General features: G+C 42.2%; 1 protein-coding gene across 22 annotated transcripts in view; it reads right to left on the reverse strand.

The window, feature by feature from the left end:
- Positions 1 to 16,016, reverse strand: part of NRXN1 (neurexin 1) — a 1,496,060-nt gene that overhangs the window by 62,289 nt on the left and 1,417,755 nt on the right. For 2 of the 22 annotated variants that reach the window (XM_060249017.1, XM_060249008.1), the window contains exon 1: positions 10,530 to 10,728. The exons of the other annotated variants lie outside the window; for them this stretch is intronic. In XM_060249017.1, coding sequence (XP_060105000.1) covers positions 10,530 to 10,562 — 33 coding nt within the window. In that variant the 5' untranslated portion in view covers positions 10,563 to 10,728. Of the gene's footprint in view, positions 1 to 10,529; positions 10,729 to 16,016 lie in introns of those variants that run through there. 22 annotated transcript variants of the gene reach the window in all.

Below are 16,016 nucleotides of genomic sequence, written 5' to 3' on the forward strand. Positions count from 1 at the left end.
AAAACTGTCGTGAGGATCTGTTGCTTTCTCCACAAGACTGTGCATCCCACAGAAATAACCAGGATTACCAAATGAACCCTGCAGTTCTCCCAGAATTACAATTGATCTCTACACTACAGACACCAGTTCCCCTGTTGGAGGGTGGACTCTATGGCATTACATCCCTCCCCAGACTCTGCTCTCTCCAGGTACTGCTCCCCAACCTCTCCAGAAATTTTCCAAGCTAGAATTGGCAATCCAAGATCCGATTAACCCGGAGCTTTCTAAAGCCTTCTGTTGTGTGAGTCCCTCAGAGAAAAGCAAACAGCCAGAAAGGAATTGAAACCAAAAGGAATACCAAATGGAAAAGTAGATGAGGACAAACAAGCCATACACTGCCCCATGAGGCTCTTCTCTCCTAATAATCTTTGGCCTTCAAACAAGCATGATTCAATGTATTCACAAAATGGTGCAGGCAGGGGCAAGGGGCTACTTCCTGTATTAGTCTTTAAACAAGAAGACTCATCACTGGGATTTATGAGGCCCTGGTGATGCATGTCTGAGGGAGCTCAGCCTCCTGTTACTCAGGTACTCACAAGTGTGGCAGAATTTTTCCTGTGTTTTCATCAGAGGGCAGTTGCCCTGTTTTCTCTAGAAAGGTTCCTGTTTGTTAGGTAGCCATTTCCAGTTGAAAGTGGGGGATCCTCCTTTTGGGGGGGGGGCGTTCTGCCCACTGCCGGCAAGCTGGCAGACAGGAAGAAATCTTGCCCCCAAACAGTGACCACTGGAAATAAATGCCACATGCTGATGTCATGTGGAAGTGACATCAGCATGTTGAGAAGGTGGCACAGCAACGGTCTTGTTTGGGGAGCTGCAGACAACCTTATCAAAATACAGTTAGAGGAAAACCAATACCTCTTCAAAGCAGGCCTTGAATTCAGCTGGAGCTCACAGGAGCACAGCTTCTGAACCTTTCTGAGGATTCTTCCCTCTTCCTCCCCACCTATCTACCTTGTCCACTGAATAATAGGTGCAGCTGCATAATAATCCCTGGACGAGCTCCACCACCTATTTTTCTACAAAATGACCCCTGCTTCAAAGTATGTTTAAAAAGTTAACAAAAAACAAATGTGGTAGATAAAACAAAATCCCCCAGTATGGGGATGGGGTTATAGCAGCTCACAGTCTAGACGGAAAAAAAATACTGTGTCCCTTTAACAAAGATTTAATGTGTGAAAATGGACAGCTGCATTTTTTTTCATGGCCAAGGGGTAAACAACATAACCTGGTATATAACATTCATTAAGCCTCTATTAAGAGGACAGGGCATTTTTTTTTTTCAGTTGAGAACCTTAAAGAGAGAAGACAGAAAAAAAATTCAAAACTGAATTTTTCCATCGTCTGCTATGTTCAGGATGTGAAAGTCCCTGGCCACCTGCCCCCCCCCCCCCCCCCAATCTCCATCTCCTTTCAGACAGCAGGATTCCATCCTGGTTCTAGTTGGAAAGATCCCTACAGTTTTGTGCACAGTCAATTCTAATGACAGGTTCTTGGAACCAAGTCCCAGTTGGTTTCCAGGTCAATTACCTCCCAAGTAAGCTTGCTTCAGATGGATCACAGACTATCCAAGGAGAGACATCCTGAATCAAGCAAAGCTTTCAAGTTTCTCCTGTTTCAGGCTATATATAAATCCTTAACTTTGTTGTGTGCAGCATCCATCAAGACACCTCCTTTGCACCCTAATTCTGCATAAGGCCGTTTCAATTGAATTAACGCTCAGCCACTGGGTTGATGATGGCTTAGGCCATTGAGTGGCTGCTGCTCTCTGCTTTCCCTTCACTGGCTACCCAAATCACAGGGTTATGTGGGAGAGAGGGGCTAAAGCCCAGTTCCTTCTCATGGTCTGATCAGACCAGAATGTGGGAGAGGCCAAGTGGCAGCTGCAGTTCCCTTTGCCCTCTCCCCCTGTGGCCTCCTGGAGCTGCTGCCAATTTGCAATTTGTCTGTAGGTTTAGTGTTTTAAAAATCCGTAAGATCTATTTGAACACCCAACAGAGTTTGACAAAATAAACCAATGCACAAGCCATGGAAAATGTCCCCAATATCCACCAATTCATTTAAAATATATTATTTGCCCAGTCTCAGCAATGACGAGAACCCAGGTTTCTCTGATCTGAGGCCACTACTGTATCCACTATACTACAATGGGTTCTTCTCATCTCCACATAACAATCCTGAAGTAATAACTCTTTGCCCAGAATCATAATAGAAAAGAGGAGGGAAGAAAAGACAAAAGTCTTGTTCTGTGAACTGTGTTTTTGTTTTCTTGGATTCCATGTACTGCATTGATACACACATGAATGCATACCAACAGGCTGTTAAGTAGGAGGCCAAAAGATGCAATTGCAACAGTGTCCCAGTATACAGAATCATATAATTATAGAGTTGGAAGGAACCTCCAGAGTCATCTAGTTCAGCCCCCTGTACAATGCAGGAGATTCACAAATACCTTCCCCTATGATCACAGAATTAGTATTGCTGTCAGATGGCCATCTAACCTCTGTTTAAAAACCACCAAAGAAGAGCCCACCACCTCCTGAGATAGCCTGCTCCACTGAGGAAATGCTCCATCACATGGACATCTTCTGTTCAATCAGAAGCTGTTTGTGGTAACAAACTACCAAGTTGAAATGACAATCTGCTACCACAGTTTAGTTTCAATGCTTGAGTCAGATCAAGAGAGGAGCAAAGTCAGGAATTGACCCAGATGGGTGCCTTGCAGTACACCTACTGGATTCTCTCAAGGATGAGCTGGGCCCAGTTAATGGGTTTCAAACTCTTGTGAAGGGCAGTCTTTGATCAAAGAAGAACTTAATTTGCTATTGCCCTAAACAGAACACTTTTGCTAGGTAATAATCAAGGTCCAGGCAGGCCAGCAAGAGTGGCCAGTAAATATCTAATCAAAGGAGATGATAGGAGAGCTACAAAAAATAGAAATAAGATTTTGATTTGGACCACGTGGCAAGGAAAAGGAGTTAACTCCTCTACTCCTGAAATTTCAAGATGTTCCACCAGTTGAGGACAGTGATGATTACCATCTTGGCTGGCACCCTCTTCTGCTCCCCACACTCATCTTTCCCCCTGCCCGTGAAGTGGCTGGCAGTCTGCAACTGTAATGATTAGGATTTCGCCATCTGTAAATAAATGTTATTTTAATTGTTTATGTATGTTTGAAGTTTTTATCTCTGTTATACATTGCCCAGAACCCTGCTATAGCAGGGATGAGTGATGCATAAATCCAATAATAAATAAATAAAAAGGAATAAAAGATAGGTAAAAATTTGGGTGGGTATGAATTTCAACTGATGAAATCATACAGGGAAGTACATTCATGTTATGCATTCTTTTTGTTGTTGTTGGGAACCTGGGGTATACAAATGGTCAGATCTGTCCACTTTGATGAAAGATCTCTTTGAGTGCACTGGGGAGGTATATAGCATTAGACTGGGAGTTCTTGCCTCTCAAGTTTTGGATTACAGTCTTCCATGAAGCTGTTTTACATAAACCCCCTTTAAGTGAACAGGAGCTGCAAAGGAATAGTGACCCTCTTGTACGGCTATCGGTGATTTCAATGGGCTTAAAAGGCATCTTGGTCAATTGTACCCTTCCAAACCAAACTTGTGCAATTAATTTCCAAATTATTTGGTTCTAACTAGTCATGGCCTCCAATTCCAATACACACTTTTATGGAAGAAGACCCCAAGCTTTGCTGTACTGTGATTTCTGAACTCTCTGGGAATTTTTCCCTTAGGGCAAAGGGTCCCAGAAGTTTCTAGGTGTCACTGAACATCTCACCAAAAACTCTGAAAGATTTATGAAAAGCTGCAAACAAAACAGAATGACAGTTCACAGTTTTCAGAGCTGACTCCTTACTGAGGTATGATTTGATGCTTTTTGAAAATGTCATTCATATGGCTTCTGGCTTCTCAAAATCCCACTGAAGGCTGGAAACATTTCCTTTTTCATTTAAATTTTTTAGAATGTCCTGTCCCTAAGGACCAAGGACAAGTATTAAGATTTTTTTCCAGTCAAACCAAATGTCATCGGAAAGACATGGGAATATTGGCCCACATCTGGTACACTGCTTTTGGGGGGGCTGCTGGACCAAAGGGCCATTTGCCAGCTTTTGCCCACCCCTATACCTGCTCAGCTTCCCTCCCCCCTCAGGAAGAGCTTTTCTAAATATAAAGCTGCCTAGGAGGTAGTAAAGCACAGCAAGATGGAGGGGATTAGAGTCCAAAGTGATAGGGCAGTACACCTTCCAAAGATAGATTCAGCAGACTGATGGTACTCTTGCATTCAAGCATGCTCACCCTAAAACAATTTAATCTCAGCTGTATCATTTTCTGCCAACCAGAAGTCTTTATTAACTGTGAACACCTATTTCATTTCTGAAATGAACACCTGACCAGTAGATATGTTTTAATTACAAATGGCCTTTCTTGTGGCACATATGCACGTATATATAACTGACCAGGTCCAACCCTGCTTATCTTCTGAGATATGATGAGATTAGGCTTGCCTGGGCTATCCAGATCAGGGCACATGTGTGTGTGTGTTCACATGAGTGTGTGCACACACACACACACACACAAAGCTATATGTTCATTACAGTCAGTGTTCTGTCTAAACTGAGTTAGCTTGAGCTAGCTCACAGATTTTTAGCCTCCAGCTCACACATTTTTGTCTTAGCTCAGGAAGGATGACCCCAGAGCACACTAATTTATGCAGTAGCTCACAACTTTAATGCCAGTAGCTTACAAAGTAGAATTTTTACTCACAAGACTCTGCAGCTTAAAGGGAACACTGATTACAGTACAATCCTATTCAGTTACACAGTTTAATTCAATGAAATAAATGCACAACATTCTATTGTTACAGTGCCATCCTAAGCAAAGTTATATACTTTGAAGTGCATTTATTTCAGTAGACATGAAGAGTGTAACTCTGTTTAGGACTGCACCATTAGATACTCTGTGAAAAACTGGGAGGTGGTGGTGGTTAAACATGAACGCCATTAAAACTAATGGGATTAAAGCATTATCCGTGCTTTTAAATTAAACAAGAACCGGGAAATGTGTTAATTGTAATAATATACAATATCATAATAAGCAAGTATCTTTCAAATCTGTTTTATGTGAAGCATACAGTTAATGCTTTAATCTCCTTGGGTTTACTGTGCTCGTATTTAAAAATCCACCCATAATTGCTAAAAACCGTGAAGAAAAAAAATACTATATTGGCATTTGTCAAATTTCTGCACAAAGTTCTTGGCTTTTGGTTGCTGGTTGAAAGATACAATGAGATCTTTGGAAGAAAACTGCTTGAGTTCTCACTTGCTGCACCACAATCAGAACAAGCTACAACAAAATATAACACGTAACACTCTTTCTACCCTAGAGTAATCTGCATTAATAACAAAGCTGACATGCCCTGGAGTATGCAGGCTGCAATTCATGAAAAGACACCATTCCCAATAATTTGGATGTGATCAAAAACAGCAAAGCAAGCAGAACAAATGATGCCCACAGGTGTCAAAGGAAACTTTTATCTCCTTTCCAAGAAGCCCAGAAATAAGAGTGCAGACAATTTTTTTTGTGTTAATAGTCTATTAGCCATTAAAATAAAAGAAAGTTCATTTCTGAATATAGGGTAATATTGAACATGACATCTATTGCAACTGCATGATTGTTTAATATTAAGGTATAGCATAAACAAAGATGTCATTGGGTGCATTCACATATATTAAATAATGCACTTGGCAACTGGATTTTTACTGTGTAAGAATAGCAAAATCCACTTGGAAACAGTCACTATGTGAAAGCACCCATTTTACGAATCTCTGAAGTAAGTTAGGCTGAGACTAGTAACTTGCCCAAGCCCATACGGTAAACTTCACAATTGAAATGGGATTTGAACCCAGATCTAAGCCAATCAATCTTTCCACTAAATTGGCTCTCAGTTGAGTTGTATAGTGATTAAAACATCAGACTAGGTCTGGAGAAACCTAGGTTCAAGTCCTCACTTGCTTAAAATTTGACTGAACAAAAGATAGTGCCATGGGCTCCTTGGAAGAAGGGCTGAAGGACAAGTACAAAATAAATAGAATCCAAAGGGACCTAAAAGCTGTTTAATCTAATCCTTTGCTCTGATGCTGAGCCATCCACTCACCAGTCCCTTCACCAGTTCATCCATAGATCTAGATATTCAAGCCACATTTGGTTCACTTCGAATAAACATCATGCACCATTAACAGAGACAAAAGCAGGTAGGCAGTGAAAAACAATTCTAGGGGAAAGAAGTACGGTATTTCCCCTTCCTCTAAGACACACTCCATAAGCAGTGCTACATGGCAGTTGTACACAGGATTACCAACTTTTTAGGCAACAGCCCGCCCCCATTACCTGCACTTCTGAACTTTAGAAAATTGTGGGAAACATAGTAGTATTTTATTTTGTGATATACTTGTCATCCTAAGCCACATTTCATTGTATCTTCAGTAGTATTCTATAACCCTGGATAGGAAAAATCAATGTTTGTGGTGGCAGAAGTATGTTTCACAACAGCCAAAGTCTGTTTCAAATATCTGATGTTATTAATCACTAATGCTGTTGACATTTTAGGGCTCTCTTTCTACCCCAATCGTAGTTGCAGTGAGATAAATATTTTCCAGTGACAACCATTGTTTGAACCAGCTTACAGGTATCTATAATGTCACTTTACTCCTTCCCTAGATCATTTTACCTTTGCAAAAACCTAATGAGACCATTTTCATGCCAAAATGTTACACTGGCTGGAGCACAAACACACCCAAGTGCCAAAATCAGTAGTTTTTGAGTTGTTGTTTCTTGTCTCAGGTGCCCTTCTGCTTACAAACAGAAAACTATATTTGATAAGTGGCAATACATGGGAGACAGTGTTTCCTAAAGTGCAGGTGACAAAGCCTGAGGATTGCTGAGCTACTGTATTAATCATTTGGCCTAAAAAGTGCAACCAGGATAGGTTTTGCACCAGTGACTTTGCTTAAAGGTTAGTCAGGTTTATCCTCCAGTTGACTAACACAATGAAAAACAACAAGGCTGAAACAGAATAGACAGATTGGCTACTCATTCTCCAATGAGAACCACTTGAATTTCTTGAATTTCTACTGTGTTCCCTGGAATAGTGATAAGAGTCTTTGATCTGCTCTTGGGTAGAACGTGGAAGATGATAAAATGAAAAGAGTAGGTTGCTAAATATTCCAAGAAAACCTGAAGTCTGCAACTTGTATACATTATGCAAAGTAAGCAAATCTGCATATATTTGCTTATTTGGCATAATTTCTGCTGCTTTAGTAGCAGCTCAAATAATTCAGCTTAGCATGAGTTTATCAGAGCTTGGAAGATAACAAAGTCAGCCATGGGCAGAACTTGGATGGGAGACCAAGGAAACCTGGGGTTGCTACGCAGAGGAAAGCAATGGCAACACATCCCTACTTGTCTCTTGCCTGGAACGCCCTGTAGATAGGGCTGCCATGTGACAGTTGTAACTTATAGCACATTCTCTCTCTCTCTTTCTGCTGCTTTAGTAAAAGAACAGCTATGCCTGGTCCTCTTGTCTTACCCCCAGGAAATTCTGTTTAGAGATCTTCTGAAGCCACAAGGATGTCAACAAGTGTTGCCCATTGTAGCCTCCAACATTTAAACTGAAGATTCTCTGGATGGTGGATTTTGGACCTGGATCAAATTTTAAAATTATGCATTACAAGCACAGAAAATGCACAGACTTGGCCAAAAGGAATGTGTAGCTCACACTGATCCCACACAGACTTCCATCAGCCAGATGCATTGCATGAAACTAGCATGGGCTAAACCCATGTTAGACAATGTCACTCAACTAGACAATGAGTGCCACTTCACCCATTACAATTTGAAAGTGTATGCTGAATGTATTTACAGTGTATGCAGCACAGGGTAAAGAGTTAATTGAACAATGATAAATCTGAGTTTTGTCACTGTGTAATGTGTGAAACTGCCCTGAGGACCATGTATACTGAAGCTAGCACATTGCCTGGGTGCTTACTTAAAGGATCTTGCAAAGCTAAGACAACAGCTACAGAATCAAGAGGCAAAGCTTAAAGGTGAGATAATGGAGGTTTATGTGTCTGAATACTCCCTATAATGTGAGTATTCTATTTCCTGCTAGCAGGAAAACAGCACATCAGGAAGAAATTATAAACTGAACAATTCTTCCTGACAAGCTAATTTTCTGTGAGGAGGATTATTAAAACATACAATCATGCCTTGAATCTTCAGTCCACAAAAGTGATGCCACTTGATTCTACTGATTGTTAAATGATCCCTGAGAGTCCACAAAAAGTCCAGCTCACCTTGTATTTAATAATTAGAGCAGGTGTAATGGAAACTGCAGCTCTCTGGATACATCCTGCAGCCATTTAGGCAGATTTAATGCTGTTCTTCATACTGCCCTGGCAATTAACTATTAGTTAACCTGCAAAGATCATTAATACGAGGGAGGGGGGGAAGCAATTGAATTTCCATGGTGACTCAACCTCTTAGCCTTTTCAAGTAAAGGCTGTTAGCTGTGTTAAATTATCTATGATGCCCCAGAGATGAGGAAGAATGCCTGTTTAGGAAAGTGAGCTGGGAATAGCCAGATTCATTGCCTTGCCCTTTTCTGATGGAAATCTAGGGCAGGCTGTGGTATTCCAAGGTAAATTATTCCATTTAGCATAATCTAGCATTAATCAACACCATCCACCAGAGTCCAAGTGCCAAGATGAACCAGGTGACAGACCCTGGGGAAGATAATTTAAGAAGAAGGAAGGAGGGAAAATAAATAAATAAATAAATAAATAAATAAATAAATAAATAAATAAATAAATAAATAAATAAATAAATATACTAGGATTAAAACAGATGAAATCCAGCCACAAGCACCTGTGAGCTGCCACCACCATTCCTTGCCTGCCCAAAATAACTGCTCTCAGAAATCCAACCTCAAAACATTCCAGACATGAAACATGCCTGACTGTGATCTGAATGCAGGTTGTTAAAATACAAAAACAAACACAGCTTGGAGGCAATTTCAGATAAGAACTTTGCACCAACTTTGGTATTTAAAGGAGACCCAAATAACCCATCCCCATCTCCATCCAATAACATGAAACTCCCATGGGGGACAATTTATATGAGTGCCATATGGATTCCAATTTGCAGTTTATGAATCGCTACAAACATTGAAGCATTCCTCCTGATGAGTATATGGTTTTTCTGTGATGGGGGAGGGAGAGATCCTTTTGTCCTGTTTGCTAGAGATTGAAAAGGAAATCTGCAAATTCCTCCCTTTGTGCTGCCTCTTCTCCCTCCCAATAAATCTATTGTCTTGCACCCTCCTCTGCCCTATACTCCTCTCCTCCAGTAATGGGACTACCATCATTCACATGGGACACACAGGTTGTATATCGTGTCAAGACCCTTTCACTCTTGTTGTGGTGAATAAGGGCTGTGAAGAAAGTGGTCAATTTGCACGTACATTTACACACACACACACACAATGCACCTCTCACATGTCTGGATTCTAAAACAAAAATTATATATGACAAATCCTGGAGCAATTTCTACTTTAAATTAGATGCCTTGGAGATTTGTTAATGACAATTCAGCATTAGAAACAAACAAATAATGACAGTTAATTAGTTTCATCCCCAAATACAGGAAAACCCCCACATTTGCTGTTATGAACATGCAAGTTCCCCTCCCCCACCCTTATAAAACATATCAGCGTTAGTTTAAACAATGATGCTGTTTTCCATTCAATACTATAAAATATTAGAGAATCAAATGCCAACATTCCTTTGTACACATTCTTTTATAGAAATACATGCATGAAATCCACAGATATTTTAGCATTGTAAACGGTTAGAAAGAAATAGAAGGAAAACACAACACACACATGCAAAATTGTGCCCCTGAAACATGCATATTCAGGGTTTTAGCATTTGTTTTCAGCCAAAATAATTCCTAGGTCATTAACCACAAAACAACCTAGCAATTATTGAAAGCATCTGTTCTTCATGCTTGTGCTGGATTCCTCTTATTTCTCTTCTCCAAACGTGCTAAAATTAAAAGACAGACACACACACAAACACACATACACACATGCTGTAGCTTAGAAGAGCAGCAGATAAAGAAAACAGAAAGCATCAGGGTTTAAAGTGCTATTTTTCTTAAACAAAAACAGATAAAAAGATCTTGAAATTGAAAAGCCGATCGCGTGCAGAAATTTGAGCTCCGTTTTTAATGGCATGCAATCTCCAAGGAGACAATTTCTAATTTAAATAAAAACATTTTTTTTAAAAAAAAGTAATTGGTGCAAATGCTTTTTTCCTCCTTTTTTATTTTTTCCTCTTTTCGACTAACAGTCTCTTAAACCCTGCATGCTGCAGTGCTTAGCCTCTGGTCTGCATCGGCCGTGAGAGAAGAAGCTACCTGAGAGGTTTCACAGTGCCATCTCTTATCCATGTCTGCCTGGCTACCCTGCGTGCTTATAGCTTTTTTCTTAATTCTTAATGGAAATCCTAGGAAATTTAGTCCATCCTCTGAAATCAATACTGGTGACAGGAGAGCTCCCTGACTCAGTGGGAGATCAAGATGATAAATTGCCTGCGCATCAGCCCGGCCTATCAGTGCTCTGCACACGGATGGAAGACGAGCAGAGAAAAAAAAATCACAGAGAAAGCTCCACCGGTCACATGCCATAAAGAAACCAATGGCTGAACGGCTGCTGCAGGAAAGGATGCTGCAGTTTCTTCTGCGGATGAGAAGTGTTGTGTTTTACCATTGGGTACCACTCTAGAGCCAGCCTGCTTATCCCCTCTCCCCCCGCCCCTGTTCAATGATTCAAGGGGGGGGGGGTATATTACACAGTTTCATTATACAGTCACCCACACATGTTTTAAAATTCTATCGGCATGTAATTAAGCCAGAACTAGGAAGGACGTTGTGAAAGGAGGGATGGAGGAGAAAAATGAACTTCCACTGCCATGAACCTACTTAAAACATTTTGATCTATTTCTCTTTGGTTGAATTACCATGTTTTTGCTTCACATTAATTTGCAACCTTAAACAGTGCAATTAGCATGCAGCCCTGGATCCACGACCACTTCTCTCTCTCTCTCTCTCTCTCTCTCACACACACACACACACACACACAAAACCTTCTGACTGTAATTACCATTTTATATCCAGGCTAATGAATGGCATTTGGTGTGTGTTATGTTTGATAATGAATGTTTTCTGCATGCTGATTCCATAAAGACAATTAGGCAATATTGAGAGATACATGATGGAGATGCCACTGTGCTAATGAGAGCTGCAAACTTTTCAAATATTCATGCCCTAGGATGAGAAGCGTTTCAATTGTTTTTTCCAAGGCACAGTTAACAGCAAAAGGGAGAGGCTCTACCGATGTTTTCAAACCCTCTGATATGTAAGTAGGTCAGCAGATACGCAGAGATAAGCTGTATGGAAGGTTATATTCTGTACAGTCTTGAGAAACTGCAAAAATTTAGGCAAGCAGCTAATCAGACAAAACAATTAATACAGTTGACATTAAAGGTGGCTTATCTGGGGAGTGCACACCAAGATTTGGCTCAGCAAGAGATTTAAGTAGCCAAGGTTCAGATACCAGGGTTTCTGTCCTATTCAGCATTTGCTGCTTTAGCAGAACAAGCTGTTATTCTCTTTGCCACATGAAACATATACTTATTCACTGTTAACACTGTCCTGACAGTGAAAGTGACAATAATTCTCTCACGAGGAGCAAAGGCACATCTGGGAAGCCATATGGAAACCTTTTCCAAAGCACATCTGTTAGCATTTGTCAATCAGCAACAGCAGATATATTGCATAGTTCTCCCAAGGTAAATGATGTGACTATAGATATGCCTTGAATAAGAAGGCTGAATGGGGGGCACCCAAATGTAGAAAGATACATGCCGCCAAAATTCACCCACTCCCAAGGAATCTGGGTTGACTGTTGTGGGTCTCTGACTTTGAAGTCCTAATCTGACAAGTCTGCTGGCAACTGCAATCCAGCACACTAACCTGCCTTCACACCCCATGTACAGGTGTTGTACTGTGCTACAATACCTGCATTCCTGTGGTATTTCAACCATTCCATATCAAGCCACATGATTTTCAGTCAATGGGGTTATATTAAGCTGAATTGTGTGATATTTAATTACCATCTACATTCTCACTTTAAAGGCACACATGCCCATTAGTATCTCACAATATTTTAGTCTTTCAAACCATACAATTTCCACCTTTGCAAGATAAACATCAGAATTACTTGCTTATGCAAACTCAGGACTACAAAACCCATCATACAGCATGACTGTGAACAAAACATGCACATGCAAACAAATCCAGAACCTTTCAACCAAGTCCACAAAACTTAACAGTCCTTTTAGGGCACAAATGGCTTTCTGTTTGTACAATCTGTAAATTATGGATATGCACAGCCATGATATGGACAAGGAATTGGGTGACTTAACTCTTCAAAACCAGCCCAGTTTGCCAATTTAAACTGTTAGCATTTTAAAGAGGAAAATATGGGCATTCATTTTAAATGGAAACCCCTCTACACACAATTTTAGTAACACCGCAGTTTTAACTAGCAAAACTGAATAGAGCTTGAATGGTTGGTGGGGGGGGGGGAGAGACAGCAATAGAGCAATGGTTGTTGGGGGGGGGGGGAGACAGCAAATCAGAATAGGGAGCCAGCTGACCCCTATGCTAGCATAACTTGAATTTATGCAGGTGTAACTTCATGCTGGTGCAGGGCAGAAGTAGGGTTGTGCTGTGCACTTCCACTGGCATAGCTGCACCACAGCAGCACATTGGCGGAGTGACAGTGTAAACCCCTGCACCAGCAGAAATGTGGGTATGCTGGGGGCATGGCACCTGTCAGTCAGCTCTCAAAGCATTTTCAGTGTGGAAACATCTCCCCCAGAAGAGGAGCAAAATTGCACCAGCAGAAATCCCAGCACAGCCCACTGGCAACAATGGTAATTTATTTTATTTTTAGGATTTCTATCACGCGCTCCCCACAGAGTGAATTCCTAATTCACTCCCCCCACACGCACACTCAGCTGCATCCATGCCCATGTCCCAATAGCTCAGGATACTGACCAAGTATGCACCCAATCAGCACCCACCCCTGCTAGCCCTGCCCCTCCTCAGCACCAAATGATGGCCCACCCTGCCCTATACATGGTTCCAAGAGGTTTTCCCACAACTCCAGAGGTAAGGTGAACAGCATAGTATGCTGTCTGACAGCTCCCTTGCCATGAGGACTTAGAGCAAGTGGTTAGCCACTTTGGTGATGAGAAAAGCTCAGAGAGGGCACTTAGCACTACAGGGTACTTAGTGCTAACACCCAGGGAAGAGAGGAAATTCCACACTGTGGCTGGCCTCTCCCATTTCAGTACTTGAACAGGTACCTCACCTTTGGAGGTTCAACCCAATGGGGCAACCACACATTGACAGGTAAGCAAGGGCAAGGAACTCAAACCCGCTCCCCCGTTCCTCTTGCTTGAGGTCAGGTGCCACCCCAGTGATGGCACATCCTGCACTCAAGCTCAGCATTGGGGTTGTGCAGGAGTGGCATAAGCCACGGCCTCCCAGAACTATGGCCCCTAACATGCCATGGAAAAAAAGCCCCAGGACAGTTTCCTGGGAGAACTTCAGGGAGGGGGGGAGGGTGTTTTCAGCCCTACACTGGGCTGTAAGCTCAGTTCTGTGACTGTTTCCCCAGGGATCATTGGTGGTTAGGGGGCGGGGGGGGGTCTGACAGCTGGCATAGAGTGGGCTCTGTGTGGTGGACTAGATTGCCACAAAACTCTTTGACTCTTTTCCACTCAGAATTAGAGCCCAGAACTAGTCCCTGAACAACACAGGACAGATGAGTGTAATTCAGATGGCACCAGCATGTACTTCAATGGGGAATTCATTGTGAAGCCCCCTCCCATGGTATGCACTTACAGAGTCTTACAGAATGACACATCCATGGCTGAGCATGATGTGGCTCTTGTGCCCAGTTACCATGGCTGCACATATCTCTGTTTTGCTTTCCTGCAGATGAAGATTCAACAGGAAGACCTCTGGGTGTGGCTAGTCCTGCCTCTCTCCTCACACTTTGTTCAGTCTGCTGTCCTAGCCTTTCTCTTGGAGTGGAACGTTATACCCATCCAGACCTCCTAAGTTCCCCCTGAAAATCCACTGAGATGCGTGCCATGCCAGGGGATCCTCACTACTCCTACGCATGGCCCAGTGAGGTAGCAAATGGAGTCTGCAGAACTTGCCATGATTTGCAGTTCAATATAGTCTGTGTTGTACCACAACTCTGTCTCTATTTGGTTCTGACTGCTGTTCCACCAGGCCTTTCTTTGACTAAGGCAGCAGTGTCCACTAAAACCATCTGGCCTCCTCTGAGCAGCTGAAACTATCATTGTTTAAGGCTCAAACCTGACAACCTCTATAGGCCCACTGGTGCCAGATGGAAACCATGCAGATGGACATGTTGCTTTAATGTGATTTTCAATTAATTGTATTTATTTGATGTTTAACCTGATTGTAATCTGCTTTGAGCCCATTTTGGGGAGGGCAGAATACAAATTCAGATAAATAAAAAATATAAATAATTCCAGTCCCAGACCATTTCTGCTCTATTGAGAGGGCAACTGAGGGATCTGAGGGTGGTGCCGCAGGACCCTACATCTGATCCCACCCCGGTGGCTCCCTGTACTGCTCCACACCACTGGCAGGGGTGGCCAGGATGGTGGTGTGGGCTGCCCTTAGCAGTGTGGCCAGGCTGCTGGGAAGCATACCCAGCAGTGCGTGGAGGATACCTGCAAATGCATAGGGTAGCAACAACAACCTCTCTTTCCCTTTTGCCCTTTGGGGACCCTGTGCTCTGTGTAGACATTGAGGCAGTTCTGGATGCCCGTGGGGTGAACAGCTCAACCCCCCCCCCCCCACACACACTACTATATGCCTAGAACTAAGGGGTCTGGGTGTGTGCTGTTAACAATGAGCAAAACTTTTGTATTCAACCCCCCCCCCCACCCCTGCCTGTAACAGGAACTAGACTCTGCCCCCTTGCCACATGATTCCTGATTGGTTCTGGCAGCCCTGTCCATTACAGTGCCACTGAAACAGCACAACACCACTGACTGCAGCGATGCGGCTGCTATGGACAGCTCAGAAAACAACACAAACTGACCAATTTTGTCTGCTGGCAGCCATTAAACTTATCCCCATAGAGAAAGGACTAGCGCTGCCAAGGTTACACTACTCTGCCCATCCCTTCTCCTCTTCCTGCAAAACAAACTTCTGAATGTATGCAGTTTACCTTTTACATACATGCTCTCTGAAGGCCAGCCACATTCTAAACTGTTTCCTCTAGCTTCAAAGGTGAACTCATTTGTTATGAGGACCAGATCTGACATAAATGTCACTTTGTCAGGCAAGGACACGTGTGCCATAAAATGTAATGTCTGGTACCAGAGAGATAAAATTTATAAGAGACACAGACAAGCCCAATTAACAATATTAATTTTTTACTTAAAATACAAATATGCGTAAAACATTAACAGGCCGGACAAGAGCCCTGGATGGGCTGCTTCTGGCCCTTGAGCCCTATGTTTGCACTCCTGCTCTAGCTGTCCCTTTAATATTAGTTTGATCTGCAGCAATCACCAGGTGATGTTATTTCACTTCTATGCCATGAAACAGCTTCAACTGCCCATCTGTGCACATCAAACCTCTATTAAAGCAACAGCCCTTTTTTTCTTGGACAATTGGCAACCTTAGATTTTTGTCACACCTGTTCATAATGTTTGTAAACTTGTGACACATTGACAGCATGCAAAAAAGTGAACAAAACAAACTCTGTTCCTTTTTCTTGCTTCA

Source organism: Heteronotia binoei, chromosome 1 (genome assembly GCF_032191835.1).
Source record: "Heteronotia binoei isolate CCM8104 ecotype False Entrance Well chromosome 1, APGP_CSIRO_Hbin_v1, whole genome shotgun sequence".
In the NCBI taxonomy this organism is placed as follows: Eukaryota; Metazoa; Chordata; class Lepidosauria; order Squamata; family Gekkonidae; genus Heteronotia; species Heteronotia binoei.